At 40.2% G+C, this 24,784-nt stretch overlaps 1 protein-coding gene and 1 long non-coding RNA gene across 35 annotated transcripts in view; one reads left to right on the top strand and one right to left on the bottom strand.

Annotated features, from left to right (window-relative positions):
- Nucleotides 1–24,784, top strand: part of DOCK3 (dedicator of cytokinesis 3) — a 183,220-nt gene that overhangs the window by 99,260 nt on the left and 59,176 nt on the right. For all 34 annotated transcript variants that reach the window (XR_015274895.1, XR_015274896.1, XR_015274897.1 and 31 more), the window contains exons 13-22: nt 4,119–4,207; nt 6,319–6,444; nt 15,486–15,610; nt 18,994–19,156; nt 19,636–19,742; nt 20,428–20,599; nt 21,073–21,170; nt 22,834–22,917; nt 23,252–23,352; nt 24,626–24,707. Coding sequence is in view for 30 of the 34 variants with exons in the window: in XM_086845695.1 (XP_086701821.1) it covers nt 4,119–4,207; nt 6,319–6,444; nt 15,486–15,610; nt 18,994–19,156; nt 19,636–19,742; nt 20,428–20,599; nt 21,073–21,170; nt 22,834–22,917; nt 23,252–23,352; nt 24,626–24,707 (1,147 nt within the window). In the remaining 4 variants the exon portion in view is untranslated. The remainder of the gene's footprint in view (nt 1–4,118; nt 4,208–6,318; nt 6,445–15,485; nt 15,611–18,993; nt 19,157–19,635; nt 19,743–20,427; nt 20,600–21,072; nt 21,171–22,833; nt 22,918–23,251; nt 23,353–24,625; nt 24,708–24,784) is intronic.
- The window catches only part of LOC147651031 (uncharacterized), a 75,999-nt gene continuing 63,173 nt past the window's right edge, over nt 11,959–24,784 (bottom strand). Inside the window, exons 10-15 of the long non-coding RNA XR_015274904.1 lie at nt 24,587–24,767; nt 23,458–23,551; nt 23,177–23,313; nt 16,879–16,965; nt 14,693–14,762; nt 11,959–12,149 (exon numbers count right to left, since the gene is read on the bottom strand). This is a non-coding gene — a long non-coding RNA (uncharacterized LOC147651031). The remainder of the gene's footprint in view (nt 12,150–14,692; nt 14,763–16,878; nt 16,966–23,176; nt 23,314–23,457; nt 23,552–24,586; nt 24,768–24,784) is intronic.

Below are 24,784 nucleotides of genomic sequence, written 5' to 3' on the forward strand. Positions count from 1 at the left end.
GTTGTAATAAAGAAGCCACAGACAAACTGTCTGGAGACTGCAGGGAATATTTAAATCCCTTGTCAGTGAGGATAAATACTGGCAAGATCTGTTTTGCAGATGGGCTGAGGCAGCTGACACTGCTTTGTGGTCTGTGGCCACTATTGAGAGTAATAAGATAATTTGGTGGGTTATGGAACTTTGTCATTCTTTGAGAAGTGCATTCAGCAGCAGAAAATGTGACCTTCAAGGGAAACTAAATGAAAAAATGTCTTTTACTGTTCACTGAAGATTGTTGGATGTCTCTTCATACATTAGAAATCTCTTAAGTCCTAACAAAAGTCTCTCAGAGTCAGCTCTTTCATTCTTCCTTTGCCAAAAGTTATGAAAATTGTAGCAAAAATGTCAAATTATAGGGAGGAAAATGGTCATCTTTCTTCTCTCTGTCAGTAGAATCTGGCCAGTCTTGGCCTTTTGTCACATTCAGTTCCAGCTTATCTCAGACCAGCGGGTTTTGGCTATATAGTTCTATTGGCTTTGTAGATATGGTTAATGTATTGCAACTGCAAAATTTTGAATGTTCACAGAAATGGAACATTCTGATTATTAGATTTCTGTTTTGTTGCCCATTTAATGCCTCTTTAGCTTCTGAAAAATAGAACAGAAAAAACTTGTTGGAACAGTAGACTTTGTCAGTGACAAGTGGAGTCACACAGCCCTTTAGAGCAACCCCCAGTCTTCTTACAGTGATGAAATAAAAATCACAGAATACAGAGCTTCCCCTTTCTTCCTGCTAATCTGCAGTGTTTTGATAACATGGATTCCCATCGCAGCACCCAGAGCCCAAACAGTTTTTGCCCAAATTCCTCAGCAGATTTGCAGCAGTCGTTCCTCACGTGGGCAGGGAGAGCCCCTGGCTGAATTCAGCTCTGTAATCAGATGTTTTTCTTTATCACTATTATCACTCTCCTGGGCTGTTTTAAGGCTTGTACATCATTCTTTTATGTTGCTGCTGTTTGCAGTGTTCTGTGTAAACCTCCAGCAGAAATATTCAGGAGGGAACATGGATATATCTGAGAGGCACCAGCTCATCCCCTTGCAGCTTTGATAGCTGCTGGTCTTTCATGACAGAGTTTTCACAGGTTTGTCTCCTGCATCTTCTCTTTGCACATTGCTTTAGCTAACCTGCCTTTTTGTGTTCGTAGGCTACAATTGAAATGACAGGGTTTTGTCCTTTGGAAGTTTAAAATTGAATATGAGTGCTTAAACAGCCCTGAACTGATTTTGTTACCTGCTGCTCTCATTTTGATTACTGCTAAAATGCCTCAGGCCAACTCTGAAACATCTTAAAGATGAAATAAGGAGAGAGGTGTATCTGTGTTTTTCAAGGAGCAGTAAAAAGCATTCATTTTTATACACAATGTGGCTAAAGCTTACAGCTGCCACAAATGAGGCAGCTAGAAAAACCTTCTCACAGGGAGAAGCTGGAAAAAAATTGAGAGACTGTAAACCTAACAAAGGCTGAAACAAATACATGGTCTGTCAATGGAGACTTCTGCTGAATACACAAGAGAATGCTTATGGGAGGGGAAAAAAAATCAATTTACTTCACCAGTCTTTCTCAGCTTGTCTTATTATTGTTAAAGATTTATGTCTGAAAAATATTTTTTTTCTCACAACTGAGATTTTCCTCTTTGTTAATCCCGCAGTCATATTAAAATCTCCCTAAGAGGATAGAGTACCACAGCTGTAGTTATAAGCTCATTATGCAAAAGCATAAAGGTTTACTTTTATTATTCTTTATAATATATATGTAAAATAATTTAAGTGAGATGGAAGTTAAATTCTCCGTCCATTTTTTCAGAAATAACTTAATATTTTGTATTAATTTTTATCTTTAATGAAATTTTTTGCTCATTGAACGTTACTCTTTGTGTTCATCTTACAATTCCCCTGAAAACTTCATGCATTTCTCTTCCATATTCACTTGTTCTGTTTCTTTTTTTCTGTCCTATTTTCTTTCAATCTTTTTTCCCCTCTTTCTCCAGCCCTAGATCTTAAAATTCTTACCCGTTAATGCCTGAATGCCTTTCCCTTCTGCTGTTCCATTGTTGCTGTTTGCCCAGCTGGACAAGAGCTCACGTCCCATTGCTGTCCCCAGCTGCTGACACCGGGGGCTGCTGTGGGATGGAAAACATTCCAAATGTGCATTTGCTGCACAACCAGCCAGCCTCAAAGGTGATGGATGGCTCAGGAGAAAATTCTTATTTAAAGGAGAAATAGATTCTTTTATATACTTGGTATTTGGACAAGTAAAATGTGAACACAGAGGGACACATTCCAAGCGTTTCCAGGCCAGCCTGTCCAAGCTGGGAGATCTTCCTTCCTGGTACTCAGGAAATACAAAGTGCAGCTTCCACTGGCACTTGGAACAAAGCTGGCTTTAAGCTGCCTTTCCAGTTGATTTTGGGATAACTTGGTTGCAGATTAATTTGCAGGCGTAAGTCATTGGAGGCTGAAACCTATTTTAACCACTCCAGAGGCTGGTACAGCAGCTTAAAAATCACCACAGGTTAGACATTTATTTGTAACTGTGAGGATGGAGGATGGCGTAAAGATTGTGCTATAGGTTCTCTCTCTACTTTTAGGAGAATATTATATGGAGTAGGATAAATGACTTTTAATGTGTTGACAATGTGAAGATAATCTTTTTCTTGATGAGTGAGCTGAATTAGCACACACCACCACAATTACTGGCAGGGGGTTTGTACTGTCCATCAATGCCTTAGCTCTGTTGTGTTTTGGTTTTGAGGGATTGTTTTGGGGAGTGCAAACACAGTCAATTTACCATCCTGTGAAGTTCTGCAAGGCCACTTCATGCTAATCTGCCTTGTGTGACTGGGAACCGGAGTGTCTTCCCAGAAGGGACATAATACTTACAGGAGGAGGGCAGTAGAGCAAGTGAAATGTTCTGAGTATTTAATTTCTTCCAAACTGTCTCTGTTCCTTTTGCTGTTTTAAGAACATTTGGGGGTGTTAGTAATTTTGCCCTCACAGGCTTTGGGGGGTTACTTCATCATTCTTGGCAGCACATGGTTTTGCAAGACTGAAGCTGCAGGAAATTACCAGCTCCTACTTGTAGATAGCCTGAATTCCTTCTGTTCTTCAGTTACATAATGCAGCAAACAAAAACATCCCCACCATCTTCCCAAGGGCTGGTGTGTGTCTTACCCTGGCTGTGCTGGCATGTTGTACTCTGGTGGGGAAGCAAAAAAGGGGAAAAAATGGTAATATCCTTGGAGAAGTTTTGCAAAGCGATTTATTTCTCAAAACCACTGGGAGCTGAAGTTTGGAGTATTAGCTTGCTTTTTTTTGTTTAACCTTTAAGAGTCAATAGGACAGAAGTTTAATTAAATTGTTTAATTCAATTGCTTTTCAGCAGAAATGAGATTCACTATTGCTGCTGAGTTAAAAATTGCTGACTTCATGGGGAATCATTGAATCTTGCTGTTGTGATTTAAATAAAGCACAGCTGTATTTAAAATGCAGTTAGTCTTGAGCAACATACTGCTTTTCCTTTCCTTTTTAACCAATAGCACTGTTTGTGGTAAAGGTGCCATATTTTTCACATGAGAGAAGATGAAATGGCTCATCTATCATGTAAAAGTTTGATAAAGAGGGTCACTTCAACTCTCTGCCTTTCTCTCCCCAGGCTGAGGGACAGTAGCCTGTGGCCTCAGTACGTGGGGCTGGTTTCCTTTGTTCCTGTCTCAGTGGCATTCCAATTCCTGCATGTTGTGCTTTGGATCTTGAGCAGAAGTGTAGCACTTATTTTCTACATGACAGAATTCAGCTAGAATGTCCAGAGCTTTCTTCATTCTGTCATAATCTGAAGAGTGGAACAATGGCTTTGATGACAGAAGAGTCACCACCAGCTCCAAAGTGTCCACTGAAAGGACATCACTATTAGAGAATATTTTATTTCCTCCCACTTGTAAAAATAAAATAAGAGTTATGTGGTATTTCATTCATCCAAACCCTACAAGCTTTCATATTATCTCTACAGCAAGGTTGAGTATCGTGTTCAAAGATGGTTCAACAGAAAGCATTTAACTTGAATTAGTGTTCTTTTATTTTAGGTGTAACAATGAAAACGAATGGTGCCAGATCCATGAAAATATCATCCGCAAGTCCAGCACCAAATACACAGCCCCCAGCTCCAACTATGGTAAATATCTCCTTGAGCTTGTTCCTCAGAACAGCTAAACATCTCCTTTAGGAAACAGCTGATTATTTGTAGCAGAGAAATTCACTCAGATGTGAGGTTTTCCTTTCGTAGCTAATGACAGATAAATAGGGAAAGTAAATCCTGTCTTATCTGTTTACCTCATGTAATGATGTCTGTAGTTGCTAATTCAGAGATATCACTGCTCTCCCATTCCAAATGAAGCAGCTGATAGGATACAGTTCAGCTTCATTACAGCCAGTTCTGCATTCGTTACCGAGTGCCTGAATCACGGTGATGTCCAAATACTGAATTTGTCTTAATTTTGCTTGTTTGCATATTGAGACACCGTAGTGGAATACATGGTGCACGCTCCCATAGAAGAGATTAAGCACAACAATAAGCAAATAAAACAATTTTCAGATTTGGGATTCTACTGTGTGTAAAGCTGATTTAATTCCCTGCTTCTCCTCCTGTTAAAGCTATCTACTAGTCATAATTAAAAGATCTTCCTAAATTCTTTATAACTTTGAAAACTTGAGTAACATGTCTGAACTTGCAAATTTGCTCCAGTCTTTTTACACTGGAATTTTAAATTTTTTTTTCATTGGTTTGTATTTAATAGCAAACAAGGATATAAAATGAACAAGTTTTCATGTAAGTGGCAAAACCAGCCAAGACTGATTTCTAATGGACATGTGTCTCTTGTGTGCTGGGAAACCTTCTGTACACACAGACATCCTCATACATGGTATTCAAAGGGTTTGGATTTTTTCCATGGTTTCAGAGCCTGTGTTTTCCCTGCAGAGCCCTCCTGCCTACCCAGCTGGGCAGTTGCATGTCCATGTTTTGGCAGCTTTTGAGTACATACATGCTGACTGGCCAGCTGGCTGGTTGGCCTTTTCCTTCATTTTAGGGCTTTATGCTCATTTTTTTCATCCCAACTCTGGGTATTCATTAAATTTATACAATCCTCATCTAATGGGTAATCTGGGTATCTACTTATTTGCCAAATTTGGCTGAAGCCAAATAACAGGCTTGAAAATGACTTTAAGGGGAGAAGGCAGGAAGTGGGTGGGAGGTACACGATACTCCTTGTTGTGTTCCCCTGGTAACTTGTCAGAAAATGGTGACTAAATATTGGTCACAAAGCCTAATTTCTCTTAGGAAAGAGCAGGACTTTGAATGGCTCATGCAAAAATGTGCATCCAAGGCAGGGCTTGGTTTGGTGTGTGTTGTTCTGGGCAGTGAACACAAATGACAGGAAGAGCTCTTGACAAGTGACACTCAAGGAGATAAAGAATGTGGAAATTTGCTCTGTGCAGGTAATTCTCATGGATATGTGGAGCTGGTAGGGTGTGCTCAGCAGGTGAGACTGGGATTGAATGGCAGAGCTTAGTTCTGGTATTTTTTTGTATGGTGATGCTGGACTTCATAATTTTACAAATACACTCTCCTATGCTGTAAATTAAAATGAAGTAGAGAAAACATCTGGATTGAGATCAAGTGTGTAATTATTCCTAGTCCAGCTGTTCAAATGATACACTGAACAACAGTGCTGGTTGCTGAGGTCAGTTTGGCCAGTTTGCACTCCTGAAACATGTAGAGGAACTGCTGGGAATTTCATTAAAATCAACATCCCTCAGTGAAGCATTAAAGAAAAGAGTGGAAAAGGTCCACTTTGAGTTTTAAGTTTTCTTCATGGTATAAAGCAGGATTAAAGGCATTTTAGAGATGTTCCAGAGCTTTGTGTGGTTGGTGGTCCCTCAGACAGAGGTGGCATTGCTCATACGTGTGTTGTAACCTGCTGCATGTGAGGAATAGAAATAATGGAAGTACTTTCTGTATCCTGGGACATGACTTCAAAATTAAGTATTCTGGTTGTTATGAGTGGTATTTTAATATAATTCTGTGCTCTTAACTGATCCCTTATAACAGTTCTGTTTCCTTCATTTCAATTTTCAATTACTCCAAGGGAGAAAAGAACTCTGTGTTTATGTCTTGTATTAAATTAACTGTGGAGCAAAACATTAGTTTACCTGCATGCTTTGTACACACAGAATCTAATTCTTAGATCAGAAATAATGAACCTCTTTGCTTGGTTTTTCTCCCAGGACTTATAATATCTCTTCAGCTTCTTCGTGGTGACATGGAGCAGATCCGAAGGGAAAACCCCATGATCTTTAACAGAGGAGTTTCTGTCACCAGGAAGCTGGGATTTCCTGATGTCATAATGCCAGGTAAACAGAGCAGCTCCAAGCTGAAAATATTGGTCATTATTTTCTCTTACTCTCCCAGTCAAGTGCAGCTGGGATGGGCACTTTACTTGAGTAAGATTTGTAACAGAATTGTCTTATTTATCAGGAAATGCCAGATTTGGGGAGGCAAATGCTAAAACATTGTCAGGAACAGACATTGCAGTGATAGAAGGTGTTAAAATCACGTGGACAGAAGGGGATCTGGAAAGATTGCTGATATTCCCCATTAACTGATAACCCCTTGACAGTTAATATCCCTCTTGTTCACTCAAAATAGAGACATTTCTTTTTAAATGCATGAAATTTCTGCTTCCCAACAATCCAAATCCTGGAAAAAATGAGTTTCCACTTTGCAACCTTGATGTTTTTGAGTTTGTGTGATCCTTTTGTAATGAGAAGCAGAGAAGGTGCAGACCTGGTCAGATTTTCCCGCTGGCCTCTCAGAGCAGCTGGTCCATGCAATGTCTTGGCTGCAGCCCTGCTGTGCTTCCTCTGCTCTTCACCTCTGGAGCAGCAGCTGGAGATGCTTCTTGGCTTGGCAGCCCCAGCACAGCCAAGAGTTCATTTAAGAGAAGAACCCAGAATGTGGGCAGTCATGCAACCACATAAAACCTGGTGTTCCAGTGGCTTGACTTTTCATAAGAAATGGGTTTGCTAATTAGTAGCATTTGAACTATCACTCTTGCTGTGATGAGCAAGCCCACAGATGACTTTACAGGCATGGGAGATTTGGTGAAAGCATAATGGGAAAAGCATCAGATTTTATTACTCAAAAGGCTGCAGTGAGACATCAGTACCAGAAGTAGTTGTAGCCTCATTATGGAAGCTCTTCAGAAACCACAATACAATAGGGAGTAGGTGGGAAGCATTTCTAGAAACTAAAGAGTCAAAAGATTTAGAACAACATGTGTATATTTACTAATGAGCTTGAAAATGGTGGTAACAGAGCAGCAGAGGATGTGGGCTATAAAGCCAATTATAAATTTTGGTTCTCAATGATCTTATAGCAGTTCCAGGCATAACCCAAAGCACTCAAACAGGGAAAAGATGAATTATTTCAGGCTGATGCACAGACACAGCAGCTGCAAGGTGATCTGCTGTAATTGAGATCACAGCTGGATGTGTCACATTTACACACCTGTGCAAGGGAAATGTTTCTCCTGCAAGAACTGCTTGATCCTCCATTTCTGTGGATAAAGCTGTACCTCAGGTGCTTCAGGCTACTGAAGGAACAGCTTTGTGTCCTCAGTGTTCCCCTGAGCAATTTTTTTTGTTTTTCTGGGCCCTGGCCCCTCTGTGAAGTGCACAGTGGGTCCCCTGTATTTGCTGCTTTGGGCCAGGGCTTGAGCAAACAGCGGCAGTGCTCATACAAAAAGTACTTCCCTAAGCTTTTAAAATTCTCCGTTCATTGCAGCTAATCCATTTCCAGATTCTCTTTGTGAGAACCACAGTTCTTTTTGGAGAAGACACTGGGGTTTTAAGATGATATCCTGCCTCTCTAGAGGATCTGGGCACAGAACTTCTCCTTGATTCCAGGTGTGCTACAAGAGGTTTTCATATATTGAGTTTAGATGCAAAGCTTTAGGCATTGTAAGAATAATGGTTCTATTTGTGAGGGAAGGCAGTTTGTATGTGTCTGTAAGCACCAAGTAAGAAGAGCAAAGCAGTTGAGGAAGTGTAAATGAACTTTCACTGTAGTTATAACTGAGGACATTGCCAGAGTAGAGAGGAGCTCTACTCTCTGTGAAGAGAGGGATAGTCATGAATGGGGCTCCAAAAAAACCGTCTTTCATTGTCTTGGGTATTCTCCAGATTAATGAAATCTCTGGAAAATGAAGAGATTGAAATGTAGTGGAACTCCACTGATGCAGCAAACAGTGTTCATTAACTACTAATCAAGGGTTTTTTTGGAAATCAAAGTATGCTTGACATACTCAAGTGACAGCAGATATTTGCCTGTTGTTTGCTTTTAAAACAACAGATCCAGTTGGGGGTGGAGTTTGCCTGACATCCAGGACAGAACATTTGGCTTGTGTTACCTTTGAGGTGGATTGGCCCAGCTACATGAACAAGGAATGTCTATCAATTGACTTTGTGCTTATATTTCTACAGCCAGGATCAAACATTCCCTAGCTTTATGAGTATTGTCTAAAGTTGAAAAATAATTCACTGGGGACACACATGACCAAAAAAGAATCAAAAAAACCCCAACCAAAGAATGAAGCCTGTCACACATATTAGCAGTCCTCAGCCATGTCTGCTGCTTTAATAGTCTTTGTCAAACCATCTCTTCCTTGCTTTGCTTCAGAACTGTTTGTCATTAAACACAGGGTTTCCTCTTCCAGAAGACTGCACAGAAAGTTCATGGCTTGTATTTTGCAAGTGGTACAGATTCTTCAGGACAGTGTGGTTTGAAAATGTTTTTTATGAATCAATAAAGGTTATGTCACCTGGTACTTTTTAAAAAGCAGTGATCATTCTGCTGAACCAAGAAATCTATTTTTAAAAAAGTAAATAGCTCTAGCATTTCAACTTAATTATATTTGTCATAGGTTTGAACGTTTTCATTTTCTTTTTTAGCAGGAAACCCTTTCACATGTGCACATCTTAACTATTAAAATTCTGTAGCTGTGTCTCATTACTGTTCTCCTATCCCTTTTTGTGTTCTAGACTGTAGCATTAGCTCCCTGTATCAAGCATTCTTTTTCTGTCCCTCAGATAAGAGCAACATCAGTGGTAGCTGGTCATCATTAAAAAACAAAGTGAAACTGGTCTTTATGGGTTTGTATCTTGCATGGTTATGCAGAACAAGCTTAATATTGTACAAAACAACTCTTCCTGCTTTCTTTTGTAAAGATAAAATGTTCTTTGTTTCCTACTGTGCTGTAATCTGACAAGAGCATCATAAAGACTTCAGATATCTTTTTTTGGCAAAATCAAAGGGAATTCGGTCAAACCAGCCTCCTGATGAAGTTATGGTGGGGTTTTATTCATTTGTGGTTTGGTTTTTTTTCATATCTTTTCTAAATTGCTCCTGAGTTTAAGGCCATGCATCTGATCCTGCCAATTTTACCTTTCCCCGAGCTGAGAGCAGAGAGGCCTGTGCTGCTCCTTGGGGATTGCAGCTGGGCTTTGTGCAGGACTTGCTGAGCAGAAATCTGTTGCACAGGCTTGGTGTTTGTCAGTCCCCCAAGGACACCCCTCCCCTTGCCCATGTGCTGATAAGTATTCTGTCTTTTCCTTTGATCCTCTGATGAAAAGTGCATGCTTCATCTCCGACTCGTGAGTGATGTTTCTTTCTCTTTTTTCTCTCTCCTTGTCTTAATTTCCTGGCTTCTCTCCTGTTCCTTTCCCTTTATTCTCTCCCCTTTGTTTCTGATGCAGAGATGAAGATTGTTGGGTGTAAGTTTCTGCTTTTCTGTGTAATGTCTGCTTTTTGCTTGCTTTTTTTCCATTTCCATCTCTTCCATGGAATGTTGGGATTGATAAAGACAACGAATCATAACAACACAGAGAAACTTTGGTAACAGGGATGTGGAGACTTTGTCTCTCTTCATACCTCAGGGTTTCAGGTAAATTTAGTAACTGTGATGGGTGAATCAGTGAGAAACAGGTGATTAACATCTCAGCATCTGTTCAGTCAGTGAGCACAAAGTCATGGCAAAAATACATTGAGGAAAGGACATGGTAAAATCCATCAGCCATTCTCAGAATGTTCATGGCAAGAGTGTTAACAAGACCAAAAGACATAATTATGTAATAACTATCACCAAAAATTGTCTACAGGGAGAGTATAAAGTATTATTGTTATAAATAAACTTGTGGAAGCGGAAAGTTGGAGGAGATAAAAAGCATTAAAAAACAACTTCCTACAACTGAAAGGCAACTATTCCAGGGAAATCACTGCATTATAAAGGGCATTGTATAAATTCTTTTCTATACATAGAAGTCAAACAATGGGTAGCAAATAACCTAATAAGTATTGCTTGTCCCTTTTCTTTGAAACAATTGTGTTCTGTTCAGTGAAAGCTGCAGGAGCACACAGAGTTTAACTTGCATAATGTTCTCTTTGGAGGAAAAAAAAAGCTAATTTAATTTGCCATAGAGGCAGAAGATAAAAGCTGCTGTAATATTGCTTACAATTGTGTTAATAGTTGCTCACTGTAACTATTTCAAGACTGTGGGCCTTAAAAAAAACCTGCTGCCTGGTTGGTGAAGGGGCAGAGAAATGAGCTCCTGAAATGGATGGAATGGGATTCCCAGAGTGTGGGACAGTGCCAGGAATGTAGTGGGAATATAGGGGGGCTTCACAGGGTTGTCAGGGGGATGTCACTGGTAAAGCCAGGGAAAATCACCCAGTGGGAGGATGAGACTGGGAACAAGTCCCAGAGGAGCCCCAGAAAGCAGGCCAGGGGTGTTCCAGACCCTTCCCACTGACCCTTGGCCAGTTTGTCCCTTTGGTTTGGAGGAGTGGTGTGATGAGCACAAAGCTGCTCCTGTCAGCTCAGTTGTGCTGAAGTCCCTGCCCTTCCCAGGTAGCTGTGTTTGCACTGGAAGCAGCTGCAGCTCCAGGTGAGGGTGGAGTTTTGCTCTTTGAGATCAGGGACCCATCACTGGCCCCCTCCAAAGCAGCAGCTTCCAGGGAAGACCATCCAGAGAGGGAATGTCCAGGGTCATGTGAGAGCCTGAGCCAGGAAGCAGAGCAGTTCCCCTGCAAAGAGCTTGAACAAATACAGCCACAACATGTGATAACACTGCACATGAACAGAAATCCTCTACACCTCATGATTTGCTTCAGAGCTTTTCCTTGCTGGCCCAAGTCCTCAGTTTGAGCTGCTGTAACTTGGCTCAGGTCATTGGGGTGATGCTGATTGGCTCTGGTTGTTCATTTACAGATGGGACATAAATGCACAGGTTTGGGTTTTCTTCAGAAGCCATTGTGGAAGATATTCCGATTATCTTTCTTGCCCATTCACTCTTCTGTGAAATGCCACTATTTTTGAAGAAATGCCAAACCCAGGGGTGTTAGAGAGTCCAGCAGACAGTGCATCATATGTGAGGCCCTAAGTGAATAGGGCCCGCTGAGCAATTTGATAAAAATAGACCTAAACACTAATATTCTGATTTTTTTTCCCTTGGCTGCCTAAATAGTTAAAGACTAAACTTCCACCTTAAAAAAATTCCAATATTCCCTGGATAAATAGCTATTTTACTTAGTTGAAACTAGACCTACACATGAAGACTTCTGGGAGCTGCCACTTTTCCCCAGCTTGCAGAGATACATTACGTGTCCACAAAGTCACAAAACATTCCCAGCTCACAAAAAGAAGTTGCTAGAATTGAGTGATCAGAAATTTGTGTCTGTCTCTCCTGCAGAAACTTCTGTGAATTATGTACCCTTTTTTGATACAGCATTTTGGACAAAACAGGGACCATTCCTGTAGTCAGTGTCCAGAATCTTTAGGATCTCTGAATAAATGTGTTTGAATTCAGACAGTTAATGTAAATTGTTGCTATTTTGCAGTTAAAGTCAGTCTTCCGCTGGAAAAGCTACACACCCTGTCAGGATATACTCCCATTTCTTCTGCTGGACAGCAGACAAGGAGTGGCTGTTGGGCTGCTTCAGGTTATTAAGTCTTGAAAATGATAAATGACTATTTGGAAGTCTCCCAGTACATTCCTTCATACTGCAAATGCAAAATCAATATTTGGCTCATGTAGCCTTTTCCACCACTCCTTTTTGCCCCCATTACTATTAAAATAGTTTTAGGTGATATGAGAAAGGATTTCCTTTCAACACAAGTGAACCTCCCCAAGCTATAATTTATGATTTATAGTTTAAACAACTGTATGTTGGACATTGAGCTTTGTAAACAGGTTAAAACAAACAAAACAAAACCCCAATAAAGGTGAAGGGAGTTGATAAAGGAAGAGCCCCATAACACATTATTTTTAATATCTTAAAGGAAAATACTGTCTTTCAAGGCATTTGATACAGAATTCATGTCAGTAACCATGTATATAAAAGGTGCATGGATTATACTAAAAGGAAGTTTAGTTTTGTTTTTAACTGGAAAACAATTGTAGAGAAATGGACTTTGAAACAAATCCCATTCTGAAAACTCTTGTGAGGTTTTCAGTTCATCCTTGACAGCCACCCAGCACAGCGATCTCAGTTTAAAATTACATCAGTAGGCTTTGCTCTATAAATACTGTGGCCCACTGGCCTTGTAGCACTTTTTATTTCTGTTCTGATGATGGGAGGCCACAGCTCACCCAGTTTTTTGCTCTGTGCTGCTGTTTGGGAAGACCTGAGGCCTCTGTGGTCCAAGCTGAGGTACCAGCCTGGTTTTCCCCCAAAATGCAGGATTTGCTGTCACAAGCACGGGGCTGTTTGTGCAGGCATTTGCAGGAGTGGTGTGACATCTTCCACAAGTTCATTATTTATCTCTTTGTTTCTTTCCAATGGAATTACCCCGGCCAAGCCCTGTGTGCCCAGGTTCCTGCCTCGGCTGTCGGTGGGGTTGGAGCTGCCCAGGCCTCTCCTGGTGCCACCATGGACAGTCCTGTGCCAGCTGTCCCCTGTCTGCTCCCCTGTGTGCCCAGCCCTACGTGGGACTGAGCTTTCTCTCTGGCCCTGCACACTCAGAGCAGAGATTGCAATAATAAATAAAGTAAATAAACCGCTCTGCGCTCAATCTTTTGCTTTGGGCTAGCAGAGCTCAAATCCCTCAAAACCACTAGCAATAACAAAAAAAACCAAAAGGCTTGTGAGGCCTCAGGTCAACTGATATGTTAGGAAAAGGAGATTGCTCCTTGTAGGAAGGTGATTTCCACCAAAATAATCACCCTACCTGATGGTGAAATGCTTTTTATCTTTCTTAGATACATTTACTTCCTATTTTTACTGTATGCAGTGACCTTTTGTAGACTATTTTTACAAGAGAAGATCACTGTTATATTTCACTATAATACTTTTTCCCATCCTTTTCCTTAGTTTTTATGCAAATCCACTGTTTTTAAGATCCCTCTACACCCCACCCCAAAGGCATTTTTTTTAATTAGTGGAGTAATATCCCTCCTGTTAAGCTTAATAGAAGATAAGATGCTATATATAACTAAATGCTGCCTTTAATTTAGGCTGGAAAATTATTTGATATCTGACATTGGACTTTGTGTAGCCAGACTGCCTTCTAGAAAAGAGGTCATAAGTAGGGAGCTCCAAAATGCTAATTATAGTGAGTACAATTAATTTCTATTAAGATTTACAGCATACAAATTGAAACTTTTTTCCTAATTGTGCAAACTTCCAAGATAAAAGGATGGCATCTGTTAAGCAGGAGGATTTTTAAAACAAAAGCCCAACTTAAACCATATTTAGTGATGAATTTTGTATTTCCTTGATATCCCTATAATAAGGATAGAGGTATCTCAGCTTGATTTCGATAATTTTCTCTATTGTGGCCCATGGATTGTTGCATTTGATGCTGTGCTTTGATAAGCCAAACCAGATCCAATACCCAAGGTTTTTCACAAGCTCTTGCTGTCATCTTTTCCCTGTTGATGTCCCCTGGCAGCTCAGCCTCTGGCTGGGAGGTGTTCCCAGCACTGACCCTGCAGGAGAGGGAGGCTCCTGGATAAAGGAGCCTGTTCTGCACACAGATTCCCATTCACACACAGCTCCTAGTGGGAAGCACTGCCTGGCAGCCACAGAGCTGGATTTTCCATGCTGAAAGAGTTGTACTTATCTCCAGAAATAAAATAGAAAGCAAAGGCACGACTAAAAGCTTCTATTGTTTGTCCCTACAGTAGATTAAGGAACAAGTTCTGTGGGGTTTTAGACTTCAGGAGGAATTTGAAGTGCTGCTTTGAGGGGCACAAAAGGATGTCCCTCAGTGCCTGAAAGCAAATGTGCTGCCTTACTTCATTGTGCTTCTGATTAATACAGAGATTTAACTGCATCAGCTTCTCCAAGTGGAAGAAGTCAGATGTTGAAGGAGTCTCTGCTTTGTTCCATTACTTCGTTATTTAGTATCTTGGGGCTGATTAACAAAATACTTGCCTTGAAAGGATTTACTTATTTTTTTTTATTATTTATTTTTTTTTTGTATTTTTATATATTGCCCTTTAGTATGTTTGCCTTTCTGGCAAGTAGATAAAAAGAAATGTTAAGTGTGAACCATCATAAAATGGTGACAGTAACTAAATTTTACATAAAAATAGGTGTTACCTGCTGTCCCTTTGGTGCAGACTTTAGAACTGACCACATTAGTTTTGAAAGCAGTTTCCCAAATCAGATTCTAAAATAAAAACAAACAAACCAAGCGAATGAGAGTCTGTGAAATTCAGGGTAACAAGATGCTGAGACACAAATATTTCTATTTCTGAATATAGTAAATGACGTAGTGAGAAGCTGGCAATTGTCCATAGTGGCTGCTTTCATATAGCCATGCATATGGATACCAGAGGCCAGCCAGAAATCTAGCAAAAATTACATTTATAATTCCTTCCTAATCCATCTGAACTGAATTGTGATCAGGTTCCCAAAAAGGCTGCTTGTATTTTGTTATGATAAAAGGAAATTATGAAAACGTAGAAAGCGTTTGAAAGGCTAACTGAACATAATGTTATTCTGATCATCACAAAAATACTTATTTTTCATAAAATATATGGGAAATAGGAAGTCTGAAGCTAAGGATATTTTGTCAGGCTCAGCCTGACAATTCCAGCTCAGCTAACAAGGCACAGTATAGCAGTAAGAGGTTTTTTCCCTTCTCCACTTACATAATTAAAACCAGTATTGATTCTGAGTTCACATTATTAAAGGCATTACTAACAACAGTCTGATTTTATGCACTGATGTTAAACTGTTCATCCTTATTAACAATTAACTTGCTGCTTGGAATGATTTGGGCATCAGCCATGGTCTCTCAGAACACAGAGAACGATTTGCAGAATGGAACTGGGACGCCCCCGGTGTCCCCTGTGGAGTTTAAGGCTGTGGCTCTGCTCTGTCCCTGCAGGTGACATCCGGAATGACCTGTACCTGACCCTGGAGAAAGGGGACTTCGAAAGGGGTGGCAAAAGTGTGCAGAAGAACATCGAGGTGACCATGTATGTGCTCTATGCCGATGGAGAAATCCTGAAGGTAAGAGCTCCTGTCCCTGGGAGCCTCAGGTGCTCCCTGCAGGGACATATCCTCTTGCTCCAGAGTCTCTGATGCAATGCAAGAGCTAAAATAAAACTGGCTCTCTCTTTTTTTATATATTTTTTTTCTTTTTTTTTTCTTAAGTTTGTAAGCTCTATTTATGGTCAGTTATAAATCTGTAAGAATTTGGAGCAGTTCCCTTATATGGGGATAGAAGACTTGGAGAAAATACTCATAAACTGAAAAGCCTGTGTGATTTCCAAATGTGATGTCAGCGGCTAAAGTAAAAAAATATAGAGTAACTAATCAGAACTGAGGAGTATATGGCATATCTAAAATTAAATATGTGTCATACAACACCTTGAAATGTGATTCCAAGGGAGACTTCTAAGACTGAGTTGTTGGGTTACAGTACTGAATGTAGTTCTGGAAAATAACTTTGAATAAAATTTCACCCTAAGTTGGCTCCATTCCAACTGGGGATGGGGATTCTCTGTGTTTCCTGTTTTATCTCCTCTGTTCTTTTAGTTTTATTGAAGAGAAGGAGGTGGGTGGGAGGTTGTGAATGTAGAGAAGTAAACAGGAAGTATTTCAGCATGAGCAGCTATAAGAAGTAACTTCACCCTACCTTTTCTTTTACCTCCATCACAATAAAATCGGCCATTACTGTGGAGAATCTAAACACCTAAAAGTGTGTACTGAATACATAACCACAATCTTCTGGTTTAATTGAAAGGAGAACTTCCATTACTACTTGTGATTTCTTTAAAAGTAAAGTGTATTTCTTGTAAGGGACTCGTTTGTGCTCAGAGCTGCTGCAAGAAGATCAGATTCCTTTTCAAACTGAGTGGCAAAGTTTTAATCATCAGTTGATATCAGTGTGCTGAGGACAAAGAGAAGTGCCTCCAACTTCAATATCAGCATCTTCATGTGCTAATGTGCATTATAGTGCCTAATGATTACTTACAAAAGCCAGGTAATTTCTAGACATTATCCATCTTAACTTCGGTGATTTTGGTTGGAATGGTCATTCACAGAGAAGCTGGTTTTTCATTACACAGGACAGAAAGAAATTCCCAGAGTTTTTCTGATATTAGAATAAAATCCTTAAATTTCTCCCAACCAGCAGCACAATCCAAATCTGAACTGTGCCTTCGTGAAGCCGTTAGCAGAACCATGCACAGGATTAATGAGAATTTTCGCAGCTCCTCATTGCTGCTGAATGTATCTTGATCCAGAAATAGTCCTATTGAAAGGAATGAAATTACCTCCAGAATGTAGTGCTGTTCAAAATGAAAATGAGTATTTCCTTCTCAAAATGCTCTTACTCAATTGTTAGTATCCTTCAGTATAGTCTGAAAAATTAAAAAAGGAAAAAATCCTTTGACACATTTCTCACTTCTTTCTGTTCCAGCAGCAGGAATAGCCTATGAATTGCAAGGCACACCTTTACCAATAGAAATTTCCTGATAGTTTTTCTAGTTTAGCTTCCCTTCCCTGCCTCTGCCCTGTAATTCCCCTACATATTTGCATCTCAGAGTCACCAGGTGTCTGGAGATCAGTCTGATGTTTGTATTTTTCAGATCACAATTTAGAATTAAAGATTTACTAGTCTGCCCTCCTCAGACTATAGATTGTAGAATAACTGCATGGGAAGTAAGTTAACAACAGGAAGGAAAGACTATTCATTTATTTGAAGTTCACAACATGAAACTGCATTTAAAAACTGGCCATTTGTCAGTCAGAGCAGGTTGATGGCTTCTTGATGGGATGAAAAAAGCTCACATTAAAATTTGAATTTTTACTGTACCTTGTAGAGGAAATAGAACTACTGTTTTGTTTTCTCCTAAGAGCCTAATGCAGAATGAGGTTTTGGAATTGCTGTGTTGAAGCCCAACCATTTACTTTTGCTACAGAACAGAACTGGGATCCTAAAGGTGTTCTGGGTTGCAGTACTGGCACTGCTCTCTACGCACCTGCTGTTATCTGCAACACATAATTCTTTTTGATGTATTAAAAAAATATGGGGTTGTGGTTCATCCCATGTGGTTGCTGAGGATTATTTGAGAGGACTGAGTTGTGAGTTCAGCCTTCAGTTACTCAGTTTGGATCAGAGCTTTTGCAGTCTCTGTCCACGTAGGCTGTCCTTGCATTGTGTTCCAGAATTCCAGAGAGCTTCTCTTCCCTTTTGGGCTCCTTCACAAATTCTTAACTTTCTCAAAGCCAGCAGATTATTGCCAGAGGTTGAACTAACTGTCTCTGGTTAATGGGATGTTCTTGACTGGGCAGTCAGATAGTTACAGATTAAAAAAAAAATCAACATTTCTGGTATTTTCTTGGGATAGAATTTACAGATGCCTTGGGGAAATAACCAGTAGTTCTTCTCATCATACTGTTCCATGGATTTTTTTTACATCAGAATTTTTATTACATGTGTTATTCTTGGTCTGCTTAGCTTGTTTCTTCCTGGATTCATTATCCTTGGACATGCTAAAAGTGAAGAATCTCCAAGTTGTCTTTTTTCTGCTTAGTTTTATGAGATGTTTCATCTCCTGGATCTCTTTGTAGGTGCTGGGTCTAGAGCATGGGTTAGTGCTTATACATAAAAAAATGTGCTTCCTGCTCCATGTCTTTATCACAAAGGACCTTTTACTGTCCTTATTTCAGGATTTCAATATTTATCCTGTTTTCCTCCAGTTATCTTCTAAGGATTTTTTATTTTCTAAACAATATCAGTTCATGTTTTTCTTCATCTGTATTTTGAGAAAGCATAGATTGGGCAAGCTCTCTGAGTTTGTTATATCTGAAAGCAGAAATTTAGATCCAATTATGTTTTTAGGCGATGAGTATTACATAGAAATTCTTTGTTTCCCACTGAGGAATTAACTTGATTAGAATTTTCTGGGATACTTGGTGAGGATGGATATTTTGAAAGATGAACATTTGTAAAGAGCTTGGAAAGGTCAGTTATCACTTCTGAACTGAGATACTGAAGCAGAAATCTGGTTAAAGGATTTTTTCACAGAAGACTAATATTAAAAGTGATGTCCTATTATGTCCTATTATGTCCTATTTTTTTGACTCAGTTTGGACTTAGGTGTTTATTGTATCTACTCAGTGCTTGATGGAAAACAGCTTAAGATAATAACTTAAGATACTGGATTCATCCAGTTTCACAGGTCTCTTTGTTTACCCTTTGACCCAAAACAAAATTTCAAGATCTCCTAAAAAATTTCATATTTCACTGTGTCTGAATTTCTGCTTCTAACTCTTTTGTGTCCACAGAAAGCCATGAACTATATCAAGTTTACCACGGGGTAATAAAATGACTCCTGGCTGGTGATGTGATGTGTTTAATGCTGGATTGTTTCCTTTGGTGGCAGGACTGCATCAGCCTGGGCTCGGGGGAGCCGAGCAGGAGCGCCTACCACTCCTTCGTGCTGTACCACAACAACAGCCCACGCTGGGGGGAGATCATCAAGCTGCCCATCCCCATCGACCGCTTCCGCGGCTCCCACCTGCGCTTCGAGTTCCGCCATTGCTCCAGTGAGTGCTCCCCTGGCCAGGGCAAGTGCAAAAGGCCCCAGCTCCTTCCACTGCCAGTTAAATCTGGATGGAAAGCAGGAAAGAGAGGCCAGCCTGCAATACAGTGAAGGGGCATTGCTAAGCAGCCTTTTGCTGAATTTATCAAGCGGCGCACAAAAACACGGTGAACAATCAGTGCAGGGCAAAGCGCTTTGTAGATGTTTGTCCCTGCTGTTCTTTTGTTGTGTTTTTCTGTAGAATGTTTTCTTTGCAGGATAAACAGTTTAGATTTTTCTATGTTTGGCATATTTGTGTTTGATTTGAAGCTTGTCAGTCCTTTACATAGAACTAGAAAAAAGAAATTAGAATTAGAAAAGTTGTTTGTTCTGTAAGCTGCTTGTTTACTTTTAGGCATGTGGAGAAGTTGGTGAGTAATCTTGTATATATTGACAGACAGGGTATGCACAAATACAATTCCTTCTTTCTATCTCTTGCTGCAGCAAAGGACAAGGGAGAAAAGAAGCTCTTTGGTTTTGCATTCACCCCATTGATGAGAGATGATGGCACGACCTTGTCGGATGATATCCATGAGCTTTATGTTTATAAGGTACCAGCTCTCTGCAGACTTTTCACTGCTCATCTCTACTTCAGTACTTAAATGAGTAATGGTCATTACATTATTCTTCTCTCCCTTATTAGAAGTGTGTGAGGAACAGATTAATAGTAGTTTCAAAATTTTATACATCCAAAATCACATGGTTTGGGTAGAGCCTTCTATTCTAGGTGCAGCTCACCTTTTCCATCCTGATGATGATGATTTATCTGCTATTAATCCCATCCATTTTGACTTCAAACACGCTGGTATTCATGAGCATTCAGCACTTCTACCAGCCTAAGGCATTGCTCTGTGCCTTTGTAAGTTGACATTGTGCTGGATTCAAATGCCTTGTGCTGCAGTGCCACAGCCCTGCAGCAAGAGATTTGGGCTTTGGGGTTTTTCCTTCCTGCTGATTCACCTGGGTTTATTTGTTCAGTATAATTTTCAGGCAGCATCCTAAGTTTACATCTGGAAGATCTGGTGAGTTCTAACAAGGCAATGGTTGGAGACCACTCTGTAGAGCTGGGTCTGTTCTGGGCGTGTCCAGGTCCCCAAGCACAGCTTTTCCTTAGAAGTGTGGGTGTGCACCCACAAAAATCCCAACACAGGCACTGTTGGGGAACTGCTGACAGGCTGTGGGCGTGTGGGATGAGATGGACAAGGTACAGCTCCATCCCTTGTGCTGTCCCTGCAGTGTGATGAGAACAGCACGTTCAACAACCACGCGCTGTACCTGGGGCTGCCCTGCTGCAAGGAGGATTACAACGGCTGCCCCAACATCCCCTCCAGCCTCATCTTCCAGCGCAGCACCAAAGAGACCTTCTCAGTCTCCACACAGCTCTCTTCTACCAAACTGACCCAGAATGGTGAGTTGCTGACCCCTCAGAACTGCCCAAGGCAGCAGGAATTAGGAAAGAGAAAAAAAAAATTCACTATTAGCACTTCCACACAATCCAGAGTTTGTTTTGCTTGACTTTTACAGAGCAGCTAAGTAAATAAGAGTTTTTTTACAGGAATGGCTCTAAGGCACAAGCAGGCAGGAGTGGATTGTCCACAGTGCAGTGTCAAGTCACACAGAGAAAAATGCAGCCTTTACTCCCTTCAAAGCACTTAACCATTCCTTCATTCCTTTCTCTGTTAGCAGTATTGACTCACTCTATATTGTACTTCTTGTTCTCCATTATATATAGTATACATATAAATATATATATATATTATTTCCCAAGAAGTGTGGACTGCATCAAGAGGTGAAGTGCAAATTGATCAAATCTCTGATGGGTCTGGGGTTGCCATTCTTCCCTCTGTGTGTGGTTCTAGCTCTCCCTCCCTCTCTCTGCAGTGGATCTGCTTGCCTTGCTCAAATGGAAAGCTTACCCAGATCGAGTGATGGATATTCTGGGAAGACTGAGACATGTCAGTGGCGAGGAGATTGTTAAGGTACTACATGAAATAACAGCCTTTGGATGTATCTGTGATAGGCAGTGAGTTCAGACCTGCAGGCTGCTTCTCAAGGCTCCCTCTTACTGTGCTTTTTGATTCACACTGTGAACTTCCACCCTGTATGAATTGGGATTTTATTATGACAGGAAACTGGGCAGGAAGATACACTTGAGAAATTATTGCAGTCAGTCTGTGGGATCAAACCAGAGCTAATCCTTAGTCAAATGCTCTCAGCCACATGTGCTGGGTCCTCAGCACCAGCGGTGCCAGTCTGCAGTCCCACGCAGCTGCTGGTGCAGACACAGACCCTGGCAGGGGCTCTCTGCTGCTTCCAGCCAGCAGTGCACCACTGCTCTGTCTGCCAGCTCATCATTTCACCGGGTTTTGTGGCCACTGTCACTCCACATGATAATCTTGTGTGGCCTGAGCTTCCTTAGGGGCCAGGAACTTCCAACTGCGTTTGAATACTTGTGGTCTCCGCAAAACAAAGTGCATTCCAGATATGCCCCAATAATCTTTGGTGTGCTGGGAGCTCTTCCTAGGATTTATTTCTATAAATCTGGATGTAAAAGCTGATTTCTAACACAAACAACCAAGGAGAAGAAACTGAAGACAAGTCCTATCACTTAATAAGTAGTTTATCATTAAAGCCACTTCACTGTAAGTCATTTGAGTGTTGCTATATCTGGAATATTACTCTTTATGATAACTTGATAACAGCAACAGGGGAGCAAAAATCCCATTTATATTGGAATTCTTCAAGAATGTAATTTTTTTTACACTTTGTTTGTAGGGCAGTATAAGTATCTGATTTTTATAGAGCAAGAAAAAGGAAGATATGGATTGAATTATTTCACGGAGAGAAGTAATTGAATCTCCCCATAAATCAGCTGTCAGTTGGCACTGGGATATGAAGAACAGAATATAATAATTCAGAAAAAAAAGACATTTTATCATTTCAGAGACTTCATAAATTGTTATAATTTATTTCTTGTTGTCAGCATCAGGAATTTAAGTAAAGTAAATTAAAAAATCATGGGAGAATGTATAGTTAATGATCTCTAGCACTGTCCTTCACACTCATCCTTTTGGAGACTCTGCTTTCAGAAAGAAAATCACTGAACTGTCAGTGCTCAATTGACAGTTGTGGAGTTAAGGGTGAAAGAAGCAATTGGCAACATATAACTTGCCCTAGTTAATGCTTGTTAGAAAAGCTTTACTTTATGTCTTTAAACAAAAATTTAAATATTAAACACAATTTAATGTACTGCCCAGCCTCAGATTTGATGCTGAACAGTACCTGAGACTCTAAAGATTTGAGAATGAGAGCAAGTTGTTTTGCTACTGGTATCAGGCAGCACTTCCAGTCAGCTTAAAGTGAGAGGAACACTCAGTCAAAATTACAAATCAGGTATATAATACATATTTCTTATATTTTGGTTTTCTGTCATTTTTGTTTGAAAATAGTCCTTGCAAAGAGAAAAAAAAAAATTTAGTAAAATCAAATTAAAACTTGTCACATCACTTGGGCGAACCTGAAGTGATTTGTCCTTGGCAAGTGTTTCACAAAGATATTAACATGTATGAACTAATTGAAGCAGGGGAGAAATAACCTTTTGAATATAATTTGAGTTTAAATTCTTTGTTCATGTCATTTTAGTTCTTACAAGATATTCTGGACACGTTGTTTGTAGTTTTGGATGACAACACAGAGAAGTACGGTCTGTTGGTCTTTCAGTCTCTGGTAAGCTGCTGGATTGTTATTTATCTCATGCTCAGTGAGTTTTAAGTTTCTTATGATCATGTTGCTGGTATTGTGCTTCTGTCAAATATGAAATACTCAGCTGGATCCAGCTGTGTTTCCTGTAATGGGTGAGGGGGGCAGGCTGACCTCAGCACATCCAGGGGCAGCAGTATTTTCTCTCATGGGAGAAGCAACAAATAATACCTGATAACACAGCTGTGACTGTTTAAAGCAACTCATGTATTTGAATGCTCCTTACCTTGGTCACTTGTTTGTGGTCACTTGGCAGCAATGTGCAATTCCTTGAGTTGGGTTCCCTTCTCCGTGTCCCCAGGTGTTCATCATCAACCTGCTCCGTGACAGCAAGTACTTCCACTTCCGCCCCGTGATGGACACCTACATCCAGAAGCACTTTGCAGGAGCTCTGGCTTACAAGTAGGTCTTGTGTTCCTGAGGTGGCATCACCAAGCTTGGGAATGGTGGCACCATCAGGATGACAACCATCCTGGCAGCAGTGTCCCCAAAAGTAGAGCTACTCACATGGAAGTTTTTCAGCACAGCTGCAGGGAGAAGCTGCCCGATGTCACGAGTGGCTGAGCATGGCCACACTGGGCATTTCTCTTGCTCTTCTGGACTGGAAAATATTTTTATTTATTTTTTTTAACTGAAGAGACAGCAACAACTCATTACAATCTGTAGTCTATACAAGTGAGCTACCAAGAGCATATGCATTCCTCATCTTAAGGATGCTGGGATGCACAACTTGTGTGAAAGCTTAGAGAACTAATTGTAACTTCTGAAGTGGACAGGTATTCACATAAGATGTTCTATTTGATTACAATTTAATTTCAGTAGATCAGAAATTTAAATTTCACTCTCACTTTGAAGATTCTGCCTTATTTTCTGGTATTCAAAAGAGTCTTTCACCAGAGAATAAGACAGAGTTTTTGAAAGGAGTTAGTTACCCTTCAGGGTGTTGTTTTTCCTTTCTTTTAGACCACTGCTTTTATATATCTGACTGTATTCTATCTTTGGCCACAATAAACTATAAAAAAAGCTAATAATTTCTTTTGGTTCTTTAAAGCAATTCACATTTTTATGTAGTTAAAATAAATATAAAGAATACTCTATGAATGGCAGGTAAAAACCCATAGATAATATATACCACTGGAAGGCATAGTCATATTCAGAGAGCAAAAAGGTGTTCTGCTCTGTTAATTAGCACCTCTTTCAGACAAAATAAATGTTTTTGGTAGTCTGATGTCTGAAACAAAACATGAGTTTAATACAGCTTTGTAAGTTAGTCCAGATGGTCTCGTGTAGTTAACAAAATAGATGCAGGTATTTTCTTTGTGATCTCAGTTTCTAAAAGCTTACTGAGATGAGAGCTGGGATTTCTTATTAAAACAGATGTATATTTTGGTCTTAGAACCATGCCTTTATCAAAGCAGTCTCTCTAGTAATATCCTTTTTATGTTCTCTTAGTGTTCCTCATGGTCCAAGTGAATTACAGAGAAAAAAATCATCTTCTGGTTTTGAAACTCAAGTAAATGTAAATACTATGTAAATTCATTATTAAGTACAGATGTAACTGACCACTGAAATAAAGTGAAATGAGACTGGTTTAGAGATCTCTCCCTAAAACCAAAATGTTTGATGACTGTCAAACCTGGTGCTGAAGGTTGCTCTTCACTGCCTGTTCCCTCAGGGAGCTGATCCGGTGTCTGAAGTGGTACATGGACCGGTCGGCCGAGCTTGTGCGCCAGGACCACATCCAGGAGGCAATGAGAGTAGGTATCCAATGGGAGCACTGCTGTCTGCTCCTCTGGCACCACAGAGGGGCTGGGAAGCTGTAAAAGGAATCAAG

The sequence above is a fragment of the Cyanistes caeruleus genome, chromosome 11 (assembly GCF_971803275.1).
Source record: "Cyanistes caeruleus chromosome 11, bCyaCae1.hap1.1, whole genome shotgun sequence".
Taxonomy (NCBI): domain Eukaryota; kingdom Metazoa; phylum Chordata; class Aves; order Passeriformes; family Paridae; genus Cyanistes; species Cyanistes caeruleus.